Here is a 26,247-nt window from a genome sequence, read left to right as displayed (position 1 = left end):
TGTTTGTTTATGTTGTTCCTGCTTCATTTGCAGGGCTATTGACCCCACAGATCTGTTCCAAGCTGGTTGATGGCTAAATTTGAGGTCAAGAGGGCTGTTTGGGAAAGGTGAGTCAAGGCCAGGTTTGTCTACTTAATGCTAAGGTGTCTGCTACTGGACTACCCTGTCTGCACTACAAGTGTGACCTACAATCAGTCCTTGGGCCTGTGTTAGCCGCTCCTGAATTTTCCATGCCTGGTAAAATCGAGGTCGATGCTCGTATATCTGGGGCAGAGGCTGTCCTGATGCGGGAGGACAGGGAGGGCATCTCTCTCCCAGTTTCTTATATCTCCGCCAAGTTCAAGCAGCACCAATTGTGAAGGAGACCCTTGGCCTTCTGCTTGCCCTGCAACACTTTGACATGCACGCGGCCTCCTCCTCATTGCCACTAAGTATATACAACCCATTTGTGCTGGAATGTGCAACCAGCTGGTTCAGAAGTGCAATTTGGAAATGAAACACAAACGGGGAACAGATAACGTAGTGGCTGATGCTCTGTCACCAGAGGGACTTTTTCTTCTGCTAACGTGAGTCGCACACATTTAGTTTGGGGGCGGCTTAGTAACTTGATCTTATGGGAAGGGGTGTTATGGCCTTCCAGTTCTTTGTTTTTCTGTTCTCTGTTTCAGCGACTCAATCAGCTGGGAGGTGGGACGGCTGGGGAGGATCAGCTGACTGAAGGGCCATCACCCGGACAGCTGATTGTCAGGAGAAGCAGACGGAGAAGAGAAGCTGCCGCCGTCTAGCTCAGCAGAAAAAGCATGTCAACTTGTCAACTGCTCCTTCTATTGGTTGTTGCATCCCGTTTACTTTGAGTTATTTTGTTTCGGCTCATGCCGCTGTGTGTAGCGGACTTGGGTTTGGGTACGTAGCACTGGTTCATGAGGATGACTTGTTCATCATTACGCATCAAACATCAGTGTTTATTTTCCTGAAGCATTTCCAATGTGACTTCTTGTTGCATCAAGGATTCATATTGGAAATGGTTTGAGAAAATAGGAATCCTTGTTTTTGGGTTAGATTGTTTGGTGTTTTATAAATCCTCTGGCCTGCTTGGCAGAAGTACAACCAGTTGGGTCAACATCTGAACCAGTTTGCTAACCCTGCTGTCGTCCTGCAACAACAGTTTAAACAGCCAAAACTGGTCTTTCATCTTTTCAGCCCAGGGGGGGTCCAAACCTCACCGCTGAGGTCTTAAGACTCAGCCACACAATTAGATGGAAAATACCATACACTCACTGTACATGACTGCATCGGTAACACATTCAGTCTAAATTAAAGTTTGCACCACTTTAAGTTTACTCAAACCACAGAAATGTTCTGGAACAACTTTAATCCTTGTCCTTACAACTAATATTGTATTGTAATTAAAAAAATACATTTAAAACCTGTCTTCCCATCTTGTGTCCCTTTTGGGGTCACAGGTTGCTGTCCACCCTAAACAGGTCACCAGGCTGTTGCAGGACCACACACACCTAGAGGCAATTTAGAGCACTCAAATAAGCTATGCAGCATCCTTTTGGACTGTGGGAGGAGGCCGGGGTTCCTGAAGAGGACCCACACATGCCCAGGGAGCGCCAGCTGGGGCCCCGCAGAGCCTTCTTTGCTGTGGGCCGAGGGCGCTAACCACTACTCCATTATGAGAACAAACCTAATGAAAATGGTAGAAACATCCAGCCCCTCCTCATTCAGAATGCAAGTTCACATACTTTGAAACTCAACAGAACCCCTTTGCAACCTCATTTGAGCAAAAGTGAAGTGTGTGTGAACGCAATTTGGAGCATCATCAGCCTGAAGTTAGCCTTCCACTGAGAATGAAATAATGTTTACCAAAATGAAGAAAAGCAGGCTAAATGTGCTGCCCCCCCCCCCCCCCCCCCCCCCCGATTGGTCCACACTAGTTTGCTTCCACTATTCTACTTCGTTTGAAAAGTGCTAAAAGCTAGCTTGAGCTCTTCTTAGTCAGAATTCATGGACAGCAAGGGAGGAAATGCAGATGGACCACCAAGACCACTAAATTAAAACTGCTCAATGCAACATGCAAAAATCCACATCTAGAACATGATCACGTACTGTGAACATGCTGGAAAACGTCTCATTTACACAAATGGAAGGTAGTGGTCGGGTCAATCTATGACAGAGTATTTGAGCGAATACCATCCCAGTCGCAACCACATGATCTTCCAGGAAGGTTGAAAGCCACCACATGAAGACATTCATGAAGAAATCAAGGGGTTTGCAGGGGAGTGTGCCATTTTACAGCAGGTGAAAGCTGAAGCTCGGAGTCACTCGTGTTCAACATTTTCTTTTATACTCCATGTGTCTGGCATCATCATCATGAAACGTCAATCACAGTTTTGCAAACACAGGCCTGTATTTTACTTAAAACAGTCATAAACAGCATTGAATGCAGTTCTCTGTGACCAATTCTTCTTACAGTTCAGTACATCAAGCAGAGAAAGCCACATCTCCATTAGTTCTGCTCATCATGCGTCCAAACAAGAATAAAAAAGAAATAAACACAAAAAAACACACACAAATCGAAACACAAATCCTCAACAGCCATTAACACTACTTAACCATAACCAGTCGACTGGCTACTGTCCTTCTTAACTTAGCATGGAAAGTGTCACAAGTCAAAGCACCACAGTGCACAAACTTCTGATATATTCTGACATAAACGAATACTTTGGTTCTGAAGTTAAATTAGGCAGCAACAGGAACGGCGCCTCTAAACAACATTTTACTCTGACATCCGGAAAAAAAAAAAAAAAAAAGTCCTCCTCTGGGATCTGCTCTGACAGCAACAGCACAAAGAACATACCTCACACTGAGAGCACCTAAAGAGCATGTGTGCTTTACACAAGTCTTTCCAAATTAAAAGCATTCGGATTTTTGTGTTCTTGCCCATTTCAAAATAAAACAAAACACCACGTCTTTCACCAGAACAAGCTGGGAACCATCCATCATCTGTCAAAGCATGAAGCGGCAGACGAGTACTGCATGCTGACTTGGTGAGACCGGTTAGGTTTTGGATCCAGTGAGGTGGCGGGGGCTTGGCTGGTGGGGTGCTGTGAACCAGGAAGTGGCTGCAGACTGGCGACGGATTGACTGAGGTAGTGACTAGACGGCAGGCCTGACTGCAGGGTCTGCTGGGGATACTGTACCCCGGACAGGTGCAGGTACTGCGCCACAGAGGCCGACTGGCCTGAACTGTGGTACATGGACTGGTCCTGCTGCTGCTGCTGCTGCTGCTGCTGCTGAACAGGCTGCCGGCACTTTTGCTTGTGATCCTCTTTCACATCACTGTCGTGTGCACTGAACAGAGACAAAAGAGAGTTGGTTTTCAATAAAACAGTCAGATTTATGAGAGTTATGCGTCTGACTATTTGTGAAGTCTGCACCTCGTTTTCTGAGCTTATGTTGGTAAAATTAAGATCTGCGACCATTGTCAAATAATAAACTCACATGAGTAATTTCTCTGCACAGGGGACAAGGTTCTCCCACGTGTAGCCTGAGAGGCGATGCAGTCGAGGCGGCCATGTAGGGGACAGGTGGAGGGTAAGACGTGAAGCAGCCACACAAGCTGCAGCCACCAGTGAGGGTGCAAAACACAAAAACACATGATCTAAAGACAAGACAAAAGATTTCAATCAAAAGTCAGACATTTCTGTGCAAACAGTAGAGCTCACCGTCTACTATTGTCAAAGTGTACCCAGTGGTCTTTTAATTCTGATGATGCTGTTTGTAGCCGAAAATCTAAAAACCTGCCTCCTTTTCTAAGTTCTGCAGAGCGGCAGGAGTTAATTGGAAATACACCTCAAAGTTGCGGACGGGACTGTTAACTGGGAGCAACCCCATAACTGAGAGCTCTCTGTTTACACTCTCTCCTGCTAGCTTACAGCCCCTCACACCCCCAAACTAACATTAGCGGTGCAGCAAAAAATGTTCATCAGTTTCAGAGCTATCCAGTCGTACAGTTTAGATCCAGATTCCAGCTCAGACCAGGAAAACAAAGACGTTCATGGATCTACATGTCTGCAACACAGGCCTAAAGAATATCTGATGCATCAGAATGGAGCAGAACAGGAAGCTTGTGATCCGACCAGCATATCTTCTGAGTCACAAATCTGATCTTTTTCAAACTGCATTTCATCGTCTGCTCCTGATTCACACCTATTTGAATAAAGAAATGCCATACTCCAATCAAAATGTAGGGCTTATTTTCTTTGCATTTGTCCATCATGTGAAGAATACTCAAAAACCCAGTAGGTATTTAAAGGGGCAGCGTGTGCCTCACTGTTAGACTGCACTTTTCTATATTTAAATAACGTCATGAACTTGATCTTTAGGATTTATAAAAGTCTTCTCACATTTTCCTCCCACTCCTTACTGACTCACTTCCATTGGGATGTTTTAGATCCACACATTTCCACAGGAACACAGTGAGTTTGGATGATTTAACAAGCAGCTTCAGAAAGCAAAGAAATCTCGGATTGATGAAGACAGCAGTGTTGTTCCTTGTGAGTCACAAAAATAAACTGTCACTTCAGTCTCAAAAAAGACCACTATGATGAAAACTAAACGTTTTATTTGAAGCTTCAGAAATGCAAGTAACTACACATGTGTGTGGGGTTGGCTTTTAAAAGCTTTTCTTTAAGGCTGTGGAGTTCATTGATTTGATTGTCGTCATCCTGGTAGGATATATTTAGTAGTCTATTTAGTCTAAAAATGTAGACAAGAGGGGTTCAGGTGAGTGAAATGTTGGAACACGCCAGCAAGGATGACCTGAGATTTCCCCATCTAAAAGGCTGCGAAACTGTGAGTTACAGAACAATGAGTTGCGTCCAAAACATCCCCTTCATCCTTTAGTCAGAACATGAAGTCTAGTTTGAGGCTGGACAGGAAAGACTAGCCTAGAAAAATACATAGATTAAACCAAACATTATTTCGATTGTAACAGATTATTTACATTGGAGTGAATTGGAACCGGTTGAGCTCCTAGTGATTGACCGATGCTCTGTGTTTGGCTCCAAAAGACCTTCACTCCTCCATCAGGTTCAGTCTCAGAGCCTGGAATTGCTAATTTGGTTCAATCCAATTACAGCAAAAACTATAAGGTTTGATAAATTCACTGTAAACTAACAGTTTAAACCTATACTACCTAAGATGTGACACCTGAATCCAACTCAACCTGACATATGATTCTGACTTTTCTCTGCTTCAGAATCCTCTGAACGTTGATTGCTCACTGTAGTCGAAAGAATATAAACACTGAAGCTAAAGCTCTGGTGTGGAAGAGTTAACAACCTTTTATCTGAAAGGACTTCTGACAAAACATGAATTCTAGTACATGAAAGAAACAGCGACAGAAACCAAATACATTTGGTGATAATGTTGAATATATAATGAAACAAATTGTAATCTTTCTGAAAAAACAACTACTAAAGCAGATAATGTCTTTAGACATCTACTTTGGAGAAAGAACCCACTACAAGCAAAAAAGTAGTTTTCTGTGCATAAAAGTGAGTAAATATTTGTATGCATTCATAAAATCAACTAATGAAAGAACCTTGAACATGTTGTGAACCAGCGATGAGAGAAAAATAAGACTTAAACACTAAGTAAAAGATACCTTGCAAGGAAACCTCCAGAAAGTAATCAGCATACTTGAGCATGTAAACTTTGGTCTTCTCCACGCTGGTCATTGGCCAGCCGTCGTGCAGATCCCCCTCGTGAACGGCAGCAGAAAGAAAGTATTCTATATAATGAGCCGCTGTGGGCAGATACAAGTTCCATTGGAAGGTTTCCAGGAGAAGCAGCTCCATGTGCAGCAAACCCTGCTTGGTCAGGACCAGGTTCATGGAGCTCATGCAGCCCAGGCCGTTCAGGGTCTCCAGCTTTGGCACCCGGTCCTCCCTTTCCTCAAATTTACCTGGACACAAATGCTTTGAGTCACACCAGTGTGGACAGACCTCACAGAAGCACAAGGTCATCCGTGTGCATACTAGCCAACAGAAGACACGCCAGTGAAACCATGTGAAGCTGCTGCACAGTGACGTCATAGCGGTCCATGAAAAGGTCCAGCAGGTAGACGGCCAGGTGTCTGGCTGGGGGGCAGAGCTGCAAATGGTTGCTGATGACAGCGATGAGGTCAGCAAAGTATCGCCTGAGGTTGAGCTGAGGGGATTGACCTTTGAAGGAAGGCAGCTTGAGTTCCTGTTAGACAAGACCTCAACATTTGAATGTTTGCCTGAAACAATAAACCATAGAGGCTTCAACATGTTCCTAAAAACTGAACTTTATCCAATTATGACAAACACAGAGCAGCATGGAGGAAAGCTTTGGAACCGGTGGGGGTCCTCACTCACTTTGTATCGCAGTGCCTGGTAAATGTCTGCAGCGAGTTGTCCTCTCCACCACTGGTCCTCCAGCTCCATTTAACGCAGAGAGAGTGTGGAGACCTGGAGGCTCGAACGTGGACACGGTCTTCACGGAAACCTCGCGCGTTCGAGCTTCACGCGTGACGCTTCCATCGCGGACACTTACCCGGCGACCACATGAAGCTTCACCGACTGCAGAAACTTCAGTCCACACCCCCGGCCAGGTAATGCTCGCGCACAGCAGCACGAGCTCATCTAATTCCGCAGGTGCGTTCACGTGCGTCTCCAAATAGAATTCTCGCCAGAAGAGGCGTTGAATGACGCACCGAAAAAACAAAAGGCAAGGACGTGAAGTTACAATAATAACTATTGCAGTGAGTCCTAGCTGTTGTCTGAATGTTATAGTTAGAAAAGTAATGTGAAAAGTGTGGTGTGTTGTTTATTAATATCTGGTTAAAGAGAGAGTGTGAATATAGCCTACCATGTTTGTATCAAATGCACTATTTCCATTTTTTGGTTCTTGTATGTGATAATAGTAACGTGAGTGCGTGATATTGTGGTTTATTTATGGTAATAATTTATTTGCAATTTTACTTTTTGTTATTGTTATTTATTGAAATTACTTTAAAAAAAATTCTTTTAAAATGTGGAAAAAAGGACAAGGTCTATGGTTTCACTTCTCTCTGCTCTCTCTTTCTTTTACAAGCATGGCCGGCCCTCCCTATACGCGAATTACGCAGCCGCGTAGGGCCCCCGTCATCACCAGGGCCCCGAAGTGGCGAAAAAAATGAAATAAAGAAAGACCCAAATCTGGCAACCCATTTGATAGAATTTCCGTACCAACGTGCGCTCTGAATGTTGTGCAAAAGAAACTTGCTTGCACTTTTGTGATCCCCCCTTCAACACACCTGAACCAATCTGGCAACCCAAATAAGGGCGTCACGCCCCTCTTAGCAACGATTGGTCAACATCATTCCATCTGAGCCATACACAGTGTGCATTTACGAGCGCATTTTGTTTCAATAAAGTTGGGAAAAAGAAAAATACGAGCACATTTTATCACACTGATCAAAACGACAAGAGAACTTCATGCCAAAGAGATTTTATCCATCATTAGGAGCTGAAAAAAGATGAAGAACTTTAACATCAATCATAAGGTAAGTTTGGAGGATGTTGGAGCCGTATTTATACATTATCCTGCCTTTCGGTGCAGCTGCGCAATTTTACGTCAAATACTAATCGATCCGAGGTGAAGATTGCATAAACAATCCCGTTTGTCGTCATTTCCAATGGAAAACTCGAAAATAATTCTGTTATCCAAGTTTCCAAGATCATGAGGTCGGACATGACCTTCCAAAACGGCTAATAGCAGAGAAAAGTAAATAATGATTATGGTATGGTGGCTGAAAAATGTTTTACTCATGTTATAATCGTATTGTTTAATTGTTTTGCTAACACATATAGTGCGTTCTGCATTTTCCGGTTTATGTCGTTAAAAAAACTGCTGTTTATTATAGCAGGTCAGGTAGTCTGACTTTTTCAACATTGAATGTGTCTTTTAAATCTTGCATTGGCATGGAATATGGAGAATCAAAACTGCCAAATACATAGGAAATAAATGTTCTCATTTATAAATGATAAACAAAATAAATGTACTTATTTTAAAATCATGAACGTAAAATAATAGATAAGGACGTGTATAAATGCTTATATTTCCATTTATACTCAAATTAGTGTTCACATTTATTATTTATAAATGGGTACATTTTTTTCTTATTTGTATTTTACAGTTTTGATTTTACATAATGAGGATGTTCATGTTCAGCCAACAGTTTCTTCTGCTCTCATAACGTATTGGAGGAGGTGCAGCGTCCACATCCCAAGATGTTCTTGTCATCACTAAGGATGTAATCTCAGGTAATTTTATAGCATGTAAAGTAATTTGAAAAACAGTGTCTGCATAACCCCTTTTTTCATAAACAGCAGCTGAAGAGAATGGAGTCCCAAGTTCTTCATAATTAAATTAATAAATATCACCTCATGCAAATAATCAAACAATAAATCTCTCATAAATGTATAAAAAGATCATGAAATTGTGAAAAACTGGCTTTTTATTGGCTTTATCAGTGATTATTCTATAATAATATTTCTTGTTTTTTAGCTGCAGAAGAAACTGCTGTCACCACTTCTACTGTTGAAAGGCAAACATTTGACTGTTTTACTTTTCACTGTTTGCTTTTATTGAAGTTCTGTATCTTATGTTCCAGAGGCTCCAAGAGAGGCGTGTATGGAAGAGGAGCAGACTGGATCCAAAATTCCACCTTCCTCCAATCCAATTGGTCCAGCTGAATGGCCAACCACACTCTCTGATCCAGTAAGAATGGATTTGGTGCAAAGAGGTCCTTTTCATTTTTTTTTTTTTTTTTTTTTTTTTTTTTAACTTGTCCTGTCCAACAGCTAGGCAAACAGATGAGAGCTGAGGGCCTCTTGTGTTGGACATATTTTATTTTAACAAGAGGGGTTATTCATCTTCAGACAAACCAAAGGTATGTCTGAATAAACCCCTTCTGTAATTGACAAACTTGAGGTCCTTTTCAGACTGAGAAAGACTCTGACTTTCCAAAATCCCCCTCATTGAGCTGTTGTGTTCTTTATGTTGGATTGTTTTATTGTTATTTGATTTTCTATTAAGTTGCTGTTTTAAATAAGTTGGAGTTTTGTGAATGTCATTTGTTGAGTGCCTAATGTTACATTAAAAATATATATATCTATATGCATTTGTCATTCATATTTATTTCTTTGCATTTAAAATTTGTTGTGCACCACTAAATGTGCATCCAACATGCAGGCAATTTACTGTATTCAATTCTTCGGCAGCAACAATAATTCACAAATGTATTAATAGAGATATCTCATTTATATTACAACAACAGTTGCGCTTTGTTGGTGCTGCAGATCAGTTAGAGGGCCCACAAATAAAATTTCGCTTAGGGCCCCCAGAAGACCAGGGCCGGCCCTGTTTACAAGATGTAACATTTGGGTTTAAAGTTGTGTCACACTAATTATTTCACTAACGTCTTACATTTTGGAACCGATTAAAAGGGCTGTACAAATAAATATCATTCATCTTCCAAAATGTTTGTCTAAGAGGCAACATATTAGGTTTGTATAAAATCAGAGACAAACTTATTTCCTCCTATTAAACAGCAAAGGCTACATTTTGGATCAAATAACTCTTATCAAGTCAAAAACCTGTAAAGTCTGTGAAGGACATTGAAGGGATCACCTGAAAGAAGCATCAAGTTGTCAACAGTTGAACTAGTTTGATTGATAAGATGAGTCTATTTCCAGTTGAACCAAAGCTGTGATCATTTATGGTCTAAACAATGAAGTGGATCAGATTTTCTGTTTAAAACATACACAATTTGGAAAATTCATTTTATTGTGTAAAACAATGAACATACCCCCCTCCCCCAACATAGTTTCAAATTCTAGTTTGTGTCACGCACTAAAACATTCAAAGAGTGACTAATGTTGAGTGGGGGGTGTGGGGGCTGTAAGTTAGCAGAGGAGAATGTAGACAGAGACACACGTGGAAAAAATTGTTGGTACCCCTCAGGAAAAGAAAGAAAAGCTCACAATGGTCACAGAACCAACTCCAATTTGAAAATAATAATAATAAAAAAAATTGAACCAATTAAGTCAAACATAGTTTTCAACCATGCTTCAACAGGATTATTTACAAAACTACAATCATGAAACAGGCCTGGACAAAAATGATGGTAGCCTTAACTTCATGTTTTGTTGCACAACCTTTTGATGCAATTACTGCAATCAAACGGTTCCTGTAAGTGTCAATGAGACTTCTTTCACCGTGTTTCACAGTCGTATGGAAGCGATTCTGTAGCATAATTAAAAATAAAAGTCAAAACCAGATATTCTTTTTCATTTTCAAAATGAAGCTGCATTTTTTGAATCAAAATTAAAATGGAAATGCTGCTACGTAGTCCTGAGAAGCTGTGTAAAATCATCAGAAGTTCACAACCATCACAAAGTCCTCTTCTCTGCCGCTAACTCAAAGCTGCACTGCTCCTAGCATGTCTGTGTCTGTTAGCAGCTGGACACACGGAGAAAGCACCGACGTCATCACCCCGCCTCCCCCCCTCTGGAAATGCTTATTCGAATTGAATAATGCGACAATGTTCGCAGGATGGATGTTAAAAATCCCCTCTTTGCATTTTCATTTTAATAATGACACAGAATAAGCGGTTTTTAAGTAAAAATGAAAAAGCATTTTGAAGTATTGATTTTTCATTTTAATTTTGAGTCATTTGATGCAGCTACATTTTGAAAATGAAAAAGCATTTCTGTTAATGCATTTTAATTGTCAAATTAGACATTTCTAAATGAATTTTGCTACACATTTACCAGATAACCTTTTGAAAATGAAATGTCAAAAACCATTTTCTTTATCATTTTAATTAAGTGACAGAATAAGCAATGTTGAAGAAAAAAATGAAAAAGCATTTTGGAGGATTGCTTTTTCAATTTAATTTTGGTTAAAAAATGCAGCTCCATTTTGAAAATGAAAAAGCATTTCTGGTTTTGACTTTTTTGTTTAATTATGCTACAGACAGTAGGGACCGTGTTCTGTTCTTAATATGCTTTGTTTCTCCGCCTGTGAACATTGAGCTGATGCGCCTATCCAAGAAGTTCCATTTTTGTCCCATCTGTGCATAGGTCATTCTCCCTTTGTGGCTTGTCAACATTGGCAAATTCCAGTTTGGATTTTTTAGAATCTGTTTTCAACAAGGGTGTCCTCCTTCTCCGTCTCCACTTTGTGTCAAACAACCACAGATGGTGCGACCTGACTCATATATTCCTTGAGCTTGAAGGTCACCTTTAATCTCTTTAGAGGTTTTTCTGGACTCTTTTGTTAATATTCGCAGTATCCTTCACTTTGATTTGTCATCAATTGCCCTCTTGCTGCCTCGACCTGGTAGGTTGGCTACAGTCCCATGGATCTTACATTTCTGAATATGTGCAACTGTAGTCACAGGAACATCAAGCTGCTTGGAGATAATCTTAGCCTTCTCCTTACATGCTTGTCTATTGTGCACTTTCTAATGTCCTGAGACAACTCTTTCCTTTGCTTCCTTTGGTCCACGTTGAGAGTGGGACACACCATGTCACCAAACAGCACATTGACTACCTGTAACCCTTTATATAGGCCCACTGACCAATTACAAGACTGTTGACACCTATGATGCTAATTAGTGGACACATCTTGGATCAAAATATCCCTTTGGTCACATTATTATCAGTCTTTTCTAGGGGTATCATCATTTTTGTCCAAGCCTGATTCATTATTTTGTTTTTGTAAATAATTCTGTTGAAGCACTGTTGAAAATCAATGTCTGACCTTCACTGGTTACATTTCATTCATTTTTTATTTATTATTACTTTTGTCAGATTCTAGTTATTTCTATGACCATTGTGAGTTTTTCTTTCATTAACCAAATGGTGCTAACAATTTTGTCCACGTGTGTAGCTCTCTATAATAGAAGGTAGGCGGAGTTGCTAAGTGCCGTCGGTCCTGCCCATAACTCAGAGGTGAACCCTTTCCGCTCTGCAGAAACTGTCCTAGAATCACAGTTTTTGTGTAACATTTTGGCTAAAAACTGCATAATCATAATTAAAAGACCACAGAGAACACTCTGAGAATAGATCAAAAGTTGATTGGAGTGGGACTTTGAAAAGGTTTCACTTTGGATGTAAAAAGGGTCATCTGGTCACCGGTGGGAGAACTTATCTTTTTTTCAGAATTGACCAAGCCTCTTGGATAGGAGACATAATAGATTAGCCTTTTTAAATCTTTCTGCTGTGGAACCGTCCTGGATGGATGAGAGCCTTCACAGATATGTGAAGGCTCTCATCCATCCATCCATCCATCCATCCATCCATCCATCCATCCATCCATCCATCCATCCATCCATCCATCCATCCATCCATCCATCCATCCATCCATCCATCCATCCATCCATCCATCCATCCATCCATCCATCCATCCATCCATCCATCCATCCATCCATCCAGTGCTTCCAGACTCCAGTTGGCTCATCCGTGCTCCTGTACCTGGCCGTTTACCTCGCCTCTGCTCCTGCTCCTACACCTGGCTGTGGATCCTGCCTCCGGCTCGGCTCGCGCCCCCAGCCGTCCCCCAACTTTATCTGGATGAAGATCATTTGCTGGAATTTAAATATGTAGTTGTAGGGTTTGACAAGTTAATTCTTCTCCAAGAGTTCTGGTAAATCGCCTGTCCGTCCTCCTTCTTGTGGACACCCCTGAGGTTTCTTCGTTTTTTCCGGAATCCGTTTTTTTAGGAGTTTTTCCTTACCGTGAAGGAGGGTCTAAGGGCAGGGATGCTAGGATAGTTTAGTCAGTTTGTTAGTTCAATTTAGTATTTTCCTATTGAATTCTATGTATTTATGATCCTTTTGATTTTATGTTTCACTTTTTCAATTACCGATACGAAGCTCATCGGGACGACTGTTGTTGTGAATTTGGGCTATACAAATAAAATTGAATTGAATATGGTCAAACAGTTTGTTTTAACTTCATTAGCCTGTTGACATGAGCATTTCTCTTACTTTCAGGGAAAGAGCTTTATGTTAAAAATCAAACTTCAGCTAGAATTTTAGAGGATCGTCTACACTGAAACGGACAAAAAGAGAAATCAATGAAGGCACCAGAGAGATATTATGTTAATGCCTATGTGTCCCCTCTAATCAAGCACCAACATACAAACCCAGTGGCTCTAACAATGCATGGATAAAAAAGTCCTCTCAAAAACATGCCTGAGATAAGAAAGGCAATGATGTGTTAACATGTATGCCAACATTTGGATTGTTTTATATCTTGGTTAAGAAAGAGGAGCAGAAGGATCACAGTGTCTCCATGCTACGCTTGCGCCGTAAAAAGAGCAGCCTGCAGACTAACTGCATCCGGGGTGAGCCTGAGGTGGATCGGTAAAGCCAGCTTCTCCATTGAAGTGGTGGTTGTCTCCCTCTGAATGGGCTGGAAATGTCTCCGAGAGGAAACAAAGGGTATCCAGGGTGGAAGGAGAGGGTCTCCCTCCTGGCAGACGGTCTTTGTTCTCTGCAGCTGACGGCCCCTGACCTGCTGGGCAGTGAACAGCCCAGACAGCGGGGCCAGATCAAGCCATAAAAGCCCTTTGAAAAGGACTTCAGGAGGAAAGAAGATAATGAGGCTTTTTATCAGACTAGGGTGACCAGCAGCATTTACATACAATGACAATAAATAGGAATAACAGAATGAAGCCCTCACAACCAAGAGCCCTTTATCCTTAAAGGAACATTGTGTGGGATGTGACACATAACCACGAAGCACATTTCTGATGTTTTTAAGAATATAAATATGAGACTGAAATGTGAACCACCTCAGACGGAACGATGGTTAATCAGCATTCAAGAAGAAAATTAAATCCACATCGAGGCAAGAAACAACTATATTATACAAAATGTGGAACATTTAAAGCAGATTTTTCCCCTTTTTGGGGTCAAAGTGAAACAAAGAAATAGAAACTGAGCAACAACAAATTAGAGGCTGTCAGAAAAACGTCAAACGTGTAGAAAAGTAATCTGCTGAGTCAACAATGGCCGAGCTTCGTGTCACTGAGTGGAGATGGGTGTGCTGTGACAGACGTGTGAGTGTTTTAGAGCAGCTTTAGGCCCGGGACAGCACGGGACAGCACGGCGGCGGGAGGCTAAAGGCTAAAGCAGCTCAGAGGCTGTAATCCCCGGATGGAACCATCATGGCTGCCACTCGTTGAGCTGTCAAGCTCTCCACAAAAGAAAAAGGCAAAAAAAGCGACACAACTCCCTCAGGAAGCGCGCGCTTCTGCGGGTTAAGCTAGCGGACGGCCTCCGCCGCCGTCGGACGCGGTCGGGACGCCGTGAAGGTTTGTGTGTTGGAACTTTGTTTGTGGCGTCGCTTTGTGTACATTTCCAAGTAGTTTCATCTCTTTGTGAGCTGTGGTGGAGCGTCGCGTCGCGTCCGAACGCTCAGCGCTGCTGTTCGGGAAGTCCTCGCTGAAGCGGGCGAAGCCGCACCGGCCGCCCGCTGATGGACATTTTAGTGGCTGCTAAACTAAACGGCCTCTCGGCGGTTGTTGTTGGGCTTTTAGTCCGGCTACTCGATCCGCCGACTCTCCTGCTTCCCGTTCGCCCGTGACCGTTTCCGTGGGCTCTTTACGCGCACTAGTGGAGCGGGAGGGGGGGGGGCATTTTCCTGCACTTTGTTGGGGGTAAATATCCCAACTGCCCGGCCGTCGGGTTTTCTGGCTGTTTCCAGTATGGAGGGGCAGCAGCCATGGTGTAAACGGCAACAGGTGGACTTGCTGTGGGACTGCAGCTCTCCTGTCTGCTGTGGACATGTGGCATGATGGTGCTGAGGGTGTTGGAGACGTCATTCACGAGTGTGTTTGCTCCCCCAGAACCCTGCCGGACAGACATGGATCTGGTGAACATCTGCGCTGCAACCACCTCCGCTGGAGAAAACGGAGGCACGAACAACAAGAACTGGCACAACAAGCGGCTCCACCTCAGGAAGACTGGCGTCCAGCCCCCAGCTATGCAAAGCCAAGATAAGCACGGACCAAAGAAGATAACGGGGGAGTGGGAGCAGCCCCCAGCACGGCCTTCATCAAAGACGCCTCCCCAGGAAGCACCGCAGAGCTGGCACATGCCTAATTCCAGCGGAAATCCTCTCAGGTTCGCCTGCTCTCAGTGCAAAGACGGCGTAGACTATGTACCAAAAGATCTGGTCAGACACTTTGAGGAAAAACACCGTGGGAAGCCTCCCGTCTTTTCCTGCCACATGTGCACCTTCAGCACACAGGAGTTCTCATACCTTCATGTTCACCTTTTGAGCCACACTGACTCTTTTTCTAGTTGCACTATGTGTAATGACAACGTTCAGCGTTCGTGGGCTGAGTTCAGAGCACACCTGACGATGCATCACTGCTCCAACGGCAAATATTCCTGTGAGATGTGTCAGGTGTTCTCCAGCGGCGACATTCACGTCTTTCTACAGCATCTGTTCGGACACGGCGTGGAGCTCGGCGAGGCTGATGTGCAGCGCAACGAAGACAGCGGTCGGCTGCTGGCCGCCAAGGCTTTCCGCTGCCGTTACTGCGGCTTTGAGGCCTCCAGGAAAATGCTGATTACGAGGCACGTCAAAGCCGTCCACGTCTGCCAGAACGGGAACCAGTGGAAGGAGAAGAGGGGCGTCCATCCCATAGCGGTCAAACCACAAGACAGGCTCCTCAGAACCAAGCCCAGGATAACAAGAAGTGCAGTGAAGGGCGCATGCTGGCTGACACAGGACTGTCTGTCTCTGCCAGGCAGGGAGTTTCTGGATAAATACTGCCATCTGTCTGACCCGCAAACGACTCTAGAGGAGACGGAACAGTTTCTGATGAGATCTGTCACCGGAGAAACCGATGACCAGAAGTGGACCAAGGCTTTGAAATCGGTTTTGTCTAATGTTCCCCAGGACATGAACCTTCACCCGAAGGTGGAAAACGGCATCTTACTGACCCCCTCGGATCTGACCGTCCTCACTGTGAAGAACAAAATAACGGTGGCTCCCAATGGGGCTACTTACTCCAAAAGGCTGAAGATGAAGGCGTCGGGAGAGAAGGACGCTGCTTCAGCTGGAAGTGCTGTGGGTGAGTCTGCACGAGCCGCCACAGAGAAGGGTCCGAGGGACCGGACCTCCTGTCCTCAGCCCGAACACGGCCCCTGTTCTGACGCCCCGCCTTCGGCCCACGCCGAGCCCGCTCAGGCGCTTCACATGCAGCCGCACAAAGACGACTTCAAATCACTTCAGGTTGTTGAGGAGCTGTGTGAAAAGCTGGAGGAGCACGGAATCCGAACTTCCAGTGATCTGAAGTCAACGGGTGGAAGTGCAAAAAAGAGAACGGGCGGGAGGCAGAATCCACGGCGGAGAAGGAAGACCTTCAGAAAAGTGAAGAAAAGATCAGAAGGATGGGCTTTAAAGATGGTCCTGAAGAAGAATCCTGTCAAACAGAAGCAGAGGTCGTCACCGAGCTCTCTGTGCGCGTCAGAGAGGGGCGGGGTCGATGGCTGCCACGCCCCAGCCAGCGCTCAGACAGCGGAGGAAAGGAAACCACGCACTCCTCAGGCTTTGCAGGCGGCAGACGCACACCAAACCAATGCGACCAAAGGTTCCACAGCTGAGCACCTCCAGTCATCTGAAGCCGGAACTTTGGTTCTACAACCAGAGTCCAAGTCCACCTCTGAGCATCCAGCAAAGCCTGAAGATGAGGCTGAAACTGAGCCGCCAGAGGACGCTCCGAACGAGCCAGACGCCTTCATTTCATCTGAAATGGAGCTGGACGGGAGCGGACCCGCTGGTGGGAGGTGTCTGAACCAGGCTACATCTGTGACTGAAGACCCAAATGTACAACTGCAACAACCCCCCAGTGGTGCTAACTGTCATGTGGCAGATGATGAGAAGAAAGCAGCAGCGAATGGCAGAAGCAGCTGCTCACCGTTTGGTCAGACCGCAAACACACCAGAGGGTAAGATGACGCCTCACAGTTTCTATGAAGACCCCACGCTCTGCTCGGTGATAATGTCATCCTTCCTCTGTCCCGCCTTTGTTTCAGGCGCCATGGAAGCGGACGCGTCACGCCTCGAGCTTTCGTCAGAGCAGAGAGGCGGGAGCGCGGTCAGTCCTGAAGATGCACCTCTGCTGTGTTTGTCTGTGGGCGAAGCCATCCAGCGGGAGTCCTCTCCAGCCGCTGGCCAGCACTGCCAGCTGGTCCCAAAGCACCAGGAGAGGACCCTGAAGTTAGTAGCCATAAACCCCTCCCAGCCGGTGAAGCGTCCGTCTGGAGACCAACCCGTGGTGGTGCTGAATCACCCTGATGCTGACATTCCTCAGGTGGTGAAGATCATGGAGGTTGTCAGCAGGCACAGGGAGGTGCAGAAAGTCGTGTTGTCCCGCAGGACTCTGGACGCTCTCTCCGCTTCCAGCGACAAGAACGTCCCGGGATATGCCCAGACCCAACCTGCGTGGCGGGGGGACAACCCGGTGCAGGAAAGGTTCACCTTGAAGTTTAAGTTCCGTCGGTTGAACAGGAAAAAGTATGAAATAGTGGGCGTAGACTCGCCCAGCAGGAGTTTGCCGGTGAAGTTCTCCTGCTGGTTTTGTGGGCGGAGCTTCACGTGTCAGGAAACCATGATGAGCCATCGGCAGCGGCATCTGATGGAGTGGAAAAGGCCAAGCTGTGAAAACTCTTAAACGTCTCCAACACTGGACACAATAGTCTGGAAAAAAGACACTTTTTTAGGTCTTAATTGTGATTGAGTTTGTGAACAATCGTATGCCTCCTGGGGGGTCCCATGCTCAGGGTCAATGAAGCATTGAAGCTGGAGACGAACTCTGGTAAAGCCACAACCACGGGGGGGTTCTAATTGTCTCCCTTTTCTTTATTTATGGTCATTTCAGTACACTGTCATGTTGAACCCCATTAAGAACACTGTAGGTAGTAGATTTGCCATACCCTCGTGGGATCAGCTAATGTGGGAGTGGGCTGCCATATTTGTTTTTGGGACGTCCCCTCAAGTTACTCTGAAATACCAAAGTGTGTGTTTAAGAAAGCAAAAGCATAAAAAAGCTGTTTTATTCTTTGTATTTATGGTTTATCCTATATATGCTTCATTTATTCATTATTGTTTTGGCCATTAGAGAAATCTTTGTACATTTTTTGTTGTAAAAACTTGTATTTTGTTCACAAAATATGGCAACTATGAGAGTCGCATGACGTGGGAGTTAATTTAACTGATGAGACAGTTTCATGCGGTAACCTTTTGTTTTCTGAAGTCAAATCTGCTAAAAATAATTTTAAGAAAATGTAAATGTTATTAGTTAGCTAAATTGAATGTTTCCTCTTTTTAGTCCTGTTTGTGTTGAAGCGAGGATGGAATCTTTTGGTTGTGTTATGAACAGAGGATTCCTCTTTTCCCTGTTACCTCACTTTATCGGGCTTTGACAATCTCACGCCGCGCGCGTCCTGCCGCGGCGCCACACCTTCCCTCACGGCTCACACGGCGGCGCTGTGGCTTGACGGATGCGGTCGGGGATTTAAGGACAATTCCTCTTCTATTGTGCACAAATCCCAGTTTCTCAAGTCTCCATTTTGTTATAATTGTACATAGACTGTCTGGTGGTACTGTAAAATCCTTTCTGAGAATATTCACCAAGTGCCTGGTTATTAATTAAGTTATGCAACCAATGGTCACGCGTCTAAACAGCATTACTTTTTCAGAACGGAGCCGTTTTTTATGAATGAGGACGTGAGCAGACGTGGAACACGGACTGTCTTTCTCCTCCAAAGCATTGTTAAAAAGAAAAAAAGGTTCTTCTCTTTGCGTTATTGTCTCATTCCTTGCATTAATTTGAGTCCAACTGAACATGGAAAAAACAATAAAATATGTTTGAGCAGTTTTGTCACTTAAGTGTCCGAGCAGCAATGAAAACATTTTCTTCTGATCTTGTTTCAACTCTGAACACACGTTTTTATTTCATTCTTAAATTCATACACCTCACATGCTGCTGTTTATTAAAGGGAAACATGAACATTCATATTTGTAATATGCAATCACATCGTTTTGTATTCAGTGCATCATTTTAGTTGGTTGTGCTGAACACATGACATTTAGGATTTTTCCTCTTTGGCTCGATGGATGGAAGCTTGACACAAAGCGGCCTTCTCTGTTCGGTTGGGGGCCAATTGTAGCTGCAGCCGACAGCAGGGGCCCAGCGTCTGCAGCGTAGACGGCAGCGCAGCCGGCAGATGCAGCCGGGAGCTCATGGATGTTGCCTGACGACAGTCAGAAAGGACTTTCATGGCTTCACAGGGAAGCAGAGCTTGGTGGTATCCTTGGAGTTGCTCTGCGCGTCGATCAGCACAAGAGGGTTCTTCTGGTGGTTCTCGATGATGCTGGACACACTGCTGAAGAACTGGAGGGAAAAAGAGACATTTACAGTCAATTCTTCAAGTTTTTTTTAGATAAAAAGTCTTTTTTAACTTGAAGTGGCTGTTAGGATTAGCAGTAAAAGGATAGACACATTATCACCCAAACAGCCTTACTCACTGTCATTTCCCAATTGAAACAATCATTGTAAAGAAAAGTGTTCAAACAACACACACTTGAATCCATGGGCTGGGATTATTATATCAAAAATGTACATTAATATCAAGATATACACTTTTGAATGTTTGCAGCTCAACATATTTCTCTATACTTCATAACACGTCTGTGATAATAAAAACCTTTTTTAAGTTTATTCCCATCCCACGCACAGGAAACATCGCGCACAAAGTGCCTTGTTCTGTAATTAGTATGAAAGCGCTCAGATCAGACCTCCTCTCCTCTCTTCTCCCTCCCCAGAGCAAACTGCTGTGTGTTTGGCATGAAGCGGATGGGGATGTTGTACACTCGGCCCTTGTAGAACACCACTAGGGTGTACGGTTGCTGAGCATCGTGGCCGGAGCTCTTTCTCACCATGAAGGCCCCGTCCTGAAACAGAGACAGTCCTGCTCAGATCCGGCAGCTAACGGCTAACGGGGAAATCAACATTTCCATCCTCACTTTGTTAAAGCGCATCAGAGCCTCGTCTGCAGTCCTGCGGTCGCATGCAGAGGCGTACCAGGCTTTGTTACAGACGTCTGCATCCTGACATGTCTTCAAGTACACATCACAAATTTTAAAAACGTGAAGATTTAATTTTTTTACATTGTGTTGCGAAAGCAAACCTTGTCTTGATCCACTGAGCCGTTGTCCACTGGGGGGCTTCCTCTCTCAGGGGGCTCTGAAACAAACACGATTTTAGTCGCTTCACTTTGATGAGGAGGATTTTTGCACTCATTGTTGCTTCAAAGACATACTGACTTAGAGAGTTGAACTGTGGAAGAGGAGCCCTAAAGAAAAAAGATCCAGTTAAAGCACAAACCCAGACTTATGTGACTTTGTGTTTTGCTTCAGAAATGTGTAGTGTGGAGCAGGAAGCCTCACTTTGGTCGTTTGAAGGACAGGGAAGATAACTGCTTCTCGGGCTTGCTGGGCTTGCTGCCTTTGAAATGCACAAACCACAAAAGGAAAACAGTTCTGCAGCTGCTTTAGGGCTTCTACTGTAAATATTTACCACTTTATTGGTGAAAGCACAGAACCAATAAACTGACTTACTTTCAAATTCTCTCGATTTGAACTCTGGTCTCTGCAATAAGAATCACAACCAGGGTTTTAATATCAGAAATCCCTTCTTGATCATGTGACACGGTGATGAAAAGTTGGTATTCTGTGAACGAATATTTATTGAGAAAGCACTCCTACCGACTGTAAGGGTGATTGTGGTACTCTTCTAATAAACAAAGACAAAAAAATCAGAAGGAAAGTTGTTATCAAAAGTGGGTGTTATTGGCGAAACATGAGAATGAGTCAGGCCTACTCCTTGGGTGGGGGTTTGGGTGGGGCAGGCGGAATGTCACCTGCATGTTGATCTCTGAAACCTAAAGAAGCACACATTTAACCTGAAATCGTTTTTGGTTGTCCATTAGATGGCGCAGTTCTCCACAGAATGCTCACCTTTATTTATATCACAGACTTCATAATTTTCCTCCTCGTAGTCATGTGTGGGCCTTTCGTCCTGGTAAAGTGCAAACGGGGTGTGAGTGGCAAAAGATCATCATTTTTAAACCAAGTGTGTTCTCTGTTGTCACTTACATCAGCGGAAAATCTCTTGGTGTTTGACCTGCAGAAAGTAAGTGAGTAAATGTTTAGTTCTACAGCACATTTCTCAGGATTGCTGGGAGTGTCTGACAGAAAACCACAAAGTTCTGTAGTCTCAGGACCCTTTGGAAAGGTTTCTGTCCTACCTGGTGCTGGGTTTGGGGGGTAAACTGAAAGACAGTTTGGTCTGAACAGGTGGACACAGCCTGGAAGACAGTTGAATCTTGAGTCATGCATGGTATAGTCGTTTTTTGCCATTTCTGGCTTCCTCTGGTGAATCTGTTCTATATGGTTGGAACGTTTTGCAGATAATTAAAAAAAAAACCAAGAGCTTTTTTTTAGGATGAATCATTTTAAAGTTAGTGTTTTTAGACAAACTGGGTTTTAGTTGCCACTTTTTTATTTCTTTTCTATGTGTTGTCACCATACATACTGTGGAGTCTTAAAGCATCAATATTTCCTAAACAGAGACATGATCAATATTAAGTTGATGCTATTTTCCTGAAGAGAATAATTTGTTGATTGAAATACAGTAAATTCAATTCTACTATTCTTTGACCTCCTTATAAGGACATGAAATATTCAGGCTTACTCCTTGGGTGGAGGTTTGGGTGGGGCAGGCGGAAGGTCACCTGCGTGTTGATCTCTGAAACCTAAAGAAGCACACATTTAACCTGAAATCGTTTTTGGTTGTCCATTAGATGGCGCAGTTCTCCACAGAATGCTCACCTTTATTTATATCACAGACTTCATAATTTTCCTCCTCGTAGTCATGTGTGGGCCTTTCGTCCTGGTAAAGTGCAAACGGGGTGTGAGTGGCAAAAGATCATCATTTTTAAACCAAGTGTGTTCTCTGTTGTCACTTACATCAGCGGAAAATCTCTTGGTGTTTGACCTGCAGAAAGTAAGTGAGTAAATGTTTAGTTCTACAGCACATTTCTCAGGATTGCTGGGAGTGTCTGACAGAAAACCACAAAGTTCTGTAGTCTCAGGACCCTTTGGAAAGGTTTCTGTCCTACCTGGTGCTGGGTTTGGGGGGTAAACTGAAAGACAGTTTGGTCTGAACAGGTGGACACAGCCTGGAAGACAGTTGAATCTTGAGTCATGCATGGTATAGTCGTTTTTTGCCATTTCTGGCTTCCTCTGGTGAATCTGTTCTATATGGTTGGAACGTTTTGCAGATAATTTAAAAAAAACCAAGAGCTTTTTTTTTAGGATGAATCATTTTAAAGTTAGGTTTTTTAGACAAACTGGGCTATAGTTGCCACTTTTTTATTTCTTTTCTATGTGTTGTCACCATACATACTGTGGGGTCTTAAAGCATCAATATTTCCTAAACAGAGACATGATCAATATTAAGTTGATGCTATTTTCCTGAAGAGAATAATTTGTTGATTGAAAAACAGTAAATTCAATTCTACTATTCTTTTACCTCCTTATAAGGACATGTAGCTTCATAAAATCTCAGAAATTGAAAAATCAATAGCAAAAAGCAATAATACAGATTATAGAAGTCTCTTCAAAAACTCCTTGTTTTTATTGGCTGTTGTGGTTTCTGTTTTCGTATCTAGTCTTTTTGTACCAACATTTTCAACCAATGATAAAGGGTTTGTGTGAAACCCAGTCCTTGGAATAATGTGCTTTTCAAAAATACGCTGAGTCCAGTGACGTGCGGTCAGGTGACGCTGTGCCCACCTGTCATAATCGTGGTAAAATCAACAAAGGTAAATCACGTAAATATTGTTTTCCACTGATCTGTGTCAAATATTAATTATCAGTCAACTCAACACATTTTCCACAGTTTCTGAGGTTAAAATCGCCAAATTTGAGTGTTGCGTGATCACAAACTGAGCTGAAACTCTGGGTGAGGCTCTGAAGCAATTCGTCTCGTGTTTGACTGCAGGACTTGATCGGATCAATGGTCGGGTTAAAATTCCCCCGTGCACATGGGCACAGAAAACCTTTTTCCGATTAGAACAAACGTTCCCATGGCTCACACTTTCGGAATGATTTGGGCATGCGCAGTAGTGTAAAATCACCCGGATGAGAAACTAGGTCCCGTTGTAAACAAACCGCTGCCACAGACAGACAGCATGTGCAGCAGCTCCGTAATACGAGACAATCTTCCAAACGTGCTTTTTTTAATGTCATGAATATTATGAAGCGCCTGTTCGCTCATCGTTTTATTTGTGTGGTCAGTGCTTTTTTGTGGAAGAATTAAGCTGGAAGAAGGGTTAGGACAGGCTAACACGGGCTAACAACATGATTAGCCTGATCATGGACACAAAATCCAGGACCATGCGAGAAACGCAGCAATCAGCATCTTGGCTGCACGTAAATGTGTGGGAATAACATCTGCCTTTATTTTTTTATTCGGGACACAACTAGAAACACAAATCCACGTGATTGTTTGAACAGTTTCTAAGGACTGAACGACATTTAGTTCTGCTCTGAAAAGTTCACACAGACAGACCGCCCCAAAGCCGTGTGAGCTGGCGGCTCTCCTGAGTCCTGCAGCAGCTAACCCAGAGCGGCAGGACCGCTCGCAGTCTGAATTTTCCCACACATAACAAAACAACAAAACGCACACGTAACAAAGCATCCTCCCCCCATCAGACACAAAATTATTAAACCGGCTCCTCTGCTCACTCCAGTGGACCGAGTGAGCGTGGGGGGCACGAAGCGCTCCTGCCCCGCATCTCCCTTGTGAGGGGTGAGAGAGAGGGGCGCTTTTCACGGGGCGGCCGCAGAGCAGCTGGTTGGTCGCGTTTGCGCTCCAAACCTTTCTGTCAGCGAAACACCATCTATGCATGATGTAAACCAGAGCAGCAGTGACACACGATCGGAATGACCGTTTACATGCTCCACGATCGGATAAATGATCGGTATAACCCACCTATCTCGATCAGAAAGAAATTCTGATCCGAACGAGTCTGACCGGGGCAGAGTATTCCGAACGGCGTGTTTCGATGACGCATTTTCTTTCCGATCAGGCGTTCATTCCGATTACTTTTGCCCATGTAAACGCGGCTAATATATGTTAACAGAGAGCAGAGTAACAGTGCGCTGAAAACACTGCTGTAGACCCGCAGAAAAGGCTTTAGGTTAAGCAAGCCTCACCAGCAGGGGCAGATGTGAGCTGACAGCTGCTTTGTAGCTACACTGGCGCCGTAGAAACAGAACAGACCGAGGACGTCTGTCTCCATTGAGAGGGAGAAACTCATAAACTAAAGGAAAAAAAGGAAAATTTTCCAACAGATCATTGAGCTTTTTGTGGAGAAGGATCGGTGCAGGTACTCAAAAAGTAAGGCCAAACATGTTTTCCATTGTTTGTTTTTTAAAAATAACATGGGCGTGAGTATAAAAAAGTTAAGTAACATCATTTCTTTTATTTTTATGATCATTTTTACAGACAACATTTGATAGCACTGATTAAAGCACCACAATTTGAAGTTGGAAAAATACCAGAAATAGTTACTGAGGGTCAAATGTGTGCTGAACAGATCTGTATACTTTAATTTGTTTACAGTACATATGAAGAAGAGTGTTCTATCCATGTTTATAAAAGAAATATTCTCTGTTGGAAAAATATGTTCTTGTGTGTATTTTATAAGCTGTTTCCTGCTGTTGGATGAATCCTGAAATATTCAGTTCTTTCATTGTAAATCTGACTGCAGAGGAGTCGGTGCCTCACCAGCCATCAACCTCACCGTACATAACTGGCTGAGTCCTATTCTGATAGATTTCATCCACTGCTTGATTTTTTCTCCTTTTTTCAGAAGCAATTAATAAATTGTGCATTTTGTGATGTCGATTTCAGCCAAAATGCCCCGTTTCCACTAATCTAAATGATAAATCCAAACTTATATTCAAATTTTTCATATTTTTCGTATCAAATCTTTACTTTTAAGATGTCTTGATAAGAAAAAAGAACTCCAACTGACCTGCTTGTTGGAAGGCTGAAAGACTTTTCCTGTAAAGTTGAATGCAATGGTCAGTTCCGCACACTGTGTGTTCAGGTGTAGAGTTTGAATGACTTAAGAGCCTACCTGTTTGTCAAAAGGCTCAAAAAAGTCTGAAAAACAATGAACATTTTCATTAAAGGTGCAGCAAAAGGCATGTATGTGTCCCCAGACATTTCTATCATGTTCTTCCATAGCCACTATTTTAACCCTTGTGCTATCCTAGGCACTTCAACATTGGGAGTTGGGTCATCTAGACCCACTAGACAGTGCTCTGAACCTTTTTTCTTCAATGATTTGTGATCTTCACTGGTGTCCATGGATTACATGAAACCTTTCCACCTTTATCCACCTTTGTCATGGTAGGGAGAACACGTCAATGTAAGGGTGGGGTCATCTAAGATAGCACAAGGGTTAAATTCAAGGAGACCCCTTGCCTCCATCCAGGGAGGAAAGTTCTCATGTCTGGATATTTAGTCAAAACTATGTAAATTGTTGTCAGTTTTGTGGCCATGTAGAGTCACTAATTCCAGATTTGAATGAAAAATAGAAAAGAAGTTCAATACCAGCACTTCTGGTCAAATTGCAGCAGACTTTTCCTGAAGTTTAAAATACTTATAATAACCCAAAACAACAAGAAGAGAGATGCTACTGCCATCCTATAGCATTGGAAATCTAACACACACCCTTGTCTACCCTTTCCTTGTACACAAAGCCCATTTATCTGTCCTTCTAGTCAATAATCTCAGTGACCTGAGCGTAAAATTCCTCCTTATCTTCCCTTAGTCTCTCAGTCTCACTGCAGAAGTGTTGGTCCACCATTGATCATCGACTATTTATTACTTTACATTTCAGTGAAAGTCCGACTTTTTAAAATTACATTTCATCCGTCGGTCAGTCGAAACAAAAGAAAATAAGGACGGCTTTTGAATATTACACAGCTGAAGAACAAACGTGAGTTTATGAACGCCCTCTTCGTCTCTCTGCCTGCGTCACTTTCTGTCTTTCAGCTTTATGTCA

At 43.4% G+C, this 26,247-nt stretch overlaps 3 protein-coding genes and 1 long non-coding RNA gene across 9 annotated transcripts in view; 2 read left to right on the top strand and 2 right to left on the bottom strand.

Moving 5' to 3' along the window:
- Positions 1–2,333: 2,333 nt before the first annotated feature.
- On the bottom strand, positions 2,334–6,714 carry ccnj (cyclin J). 2 transcript variants are annotated; one of them, XM_078931432.1, is made up of 6 exons: positions 6,589–6,714; positions 6,411–6,503; positions 6,048–6,233; positions 5,675–5,974; positions 3,508–3,667; positions 2,334–3,357 (listed from the first exon to the last, which is right to left on the bottom strand). In XM_078931432.1, exons 1-6 carry the CDS (start codon positions 6,599–6,601, stop codon positions 3,006–3,008), a joined length of 1,104 nt encoding a protein of 367 aa, XP_078787558.1. In that variant the 5' UTR covers positions 6,602–6,714; the 3' UTR covers positions 2,334–3,005. The 2 variants fall into 2 exon arrangements, with proteins under 2 accessions (XP_078787558.1, XP_078787559.1); XM_078931433.1 differs by having other exon boundaries at positions 6,048–6,258; positions 6,589–6,706.
- Positions 6,715–7,454: 740 nt separating this feature from the next.
- LOC144984059 (uncharacterized) lies at positions 7,455–8,825 on the top strand. Its single transcript, XR_013647686.1, has 3 exons — positions 7,455–7,579; positions 8,248–8,339; positions 8,690–8,825. It is a non-coding gene; the product is annotated as an uncharacterized LOC144984059 (long non-coding RNA).
- A 5,238-nt stretch (positions 8,826–14,063) lies between these two features.
- znf518a (zinc finger protein 518A) lies at positions 14,064–18,986 on the top strand. 2 transcript variants are annotated; one of them, XM_004076903.5, is made up of 3 exons: positions 14,064–14,403; positions 14,938–17,049; positions 17,137–18,986. In XM_004076903.5, the coding sequence occupies exons 2-3, from the start codon at positions 14,955–14,957 to the stop codon at positions 17,772–17,774; spliced, it is 2,733 nt and encodes a 910-aa protein (XP_004076951.2). In that variant the 5' UTR covers positions 14,064–14,403; positions 14,938–14,954; the 3' UTR covers positions 17,775–18,986. The 2 variants fall into 2 exon arrangements, with proteins under 2 accessions (XP_004076951.2, XP_078788614.1); XM_078932488.1 differs by having other exon boundaries at positions 14,065–14,148.
- A 28-nt stretch (positions 18,987–19,014) lies between these two features.
- The window catches only part of blnk (B cell linker), a 28,628-nt gene continuing 21,395 nt past the window's right edge, over positions 19,015–26,247 (bottom strand). For 3 of the 4 annotated variants that reach the window (XM_011484027.4, XM_078932489.1, XM_011484028.4), the window contains 18 exons: positions 25,315–25,340; positions 25,210–25,238; positions 22,285–22,344; positions 22,133–22,160; positions 21,995–22,055; positions 21,858–21,918; positions 21,412–21,471; positions 21,260–21,287; positions 21,122–21,182; positions 20,985–21,045; positions 20,870–20,897; positions 20,723–20,753; positions 20,552–20,609; positions 20,429–20,457; positions 20,293–20,348; positions 20,129–20,221; positions 19,901–20,056; positions 19,015–19,496 (listed from right to left, as the gene is read on the bottom strand). In XM_011484027.4, the coding sequence (XP_011482329.1) occupies positions 19,380–19,496; positions 19,901–20,056; positions 20,129–20,221; positions 20,293–20,348; positions 20,429–20,457; positions 20,552–20,609; positions 20,723–20,753; positions 20,870–20,897; positions 20,985–21,045; positions 21,122–21,182; positions 21,260–21,287; positions 21,412–21,471; positions 21,858–21,918; positions 21,995–22,055; positions 22,133–22,160; positions 22,285–22,344; positions 25,210–25,238; positions 25,315–25,340 (1,043 nt within the window). In that variant the 3' untranslated portion in view covers positions 19,015–19,379. The remainder of the gene's footprint in view (positions 19,497–19,900; positions 20,057–20,128; positions 20,222–20,292; positions 20,349–20,428; positions 20,458–20,551; positions 20,610–20,722; positions 20,754–20,869; positions 20,898–20,984; positions 21,046–21,121; positions 21,183–21,259; positions 21,288–21,411; positions 21,472–21,857; positions 21,919–21,994; positions 22,056–22,132; positions 22,161–22,284; positions 22,345–25,209; positions 25,239–25,314; positions 25,341–26,247) is intronic. The other variant, XM_020709253.2, reaches the window with a different exon arrangement.

The sequence above is a fragment of the Oryzias latipes genome, chromosome 15 (assembly GCF_053564925.1).
Source record: "Oryzias latipes strain Hd-rR chromosome 15, Olatipes_Hd-rR_3.1".
In the NCBI taxonomy this organism is placed as follows: Eukaryota; Metazoa; Chordata; class Actinopteri; order Beloniformes; family Adrianichthyidae; genus Oryzias; species Oryzias latipes.
The sequence above is the reverse complement of the archived record's forward strand: the minus strand, read 5'-3'. Positions and strand labels throughout refer to the sequence as shown.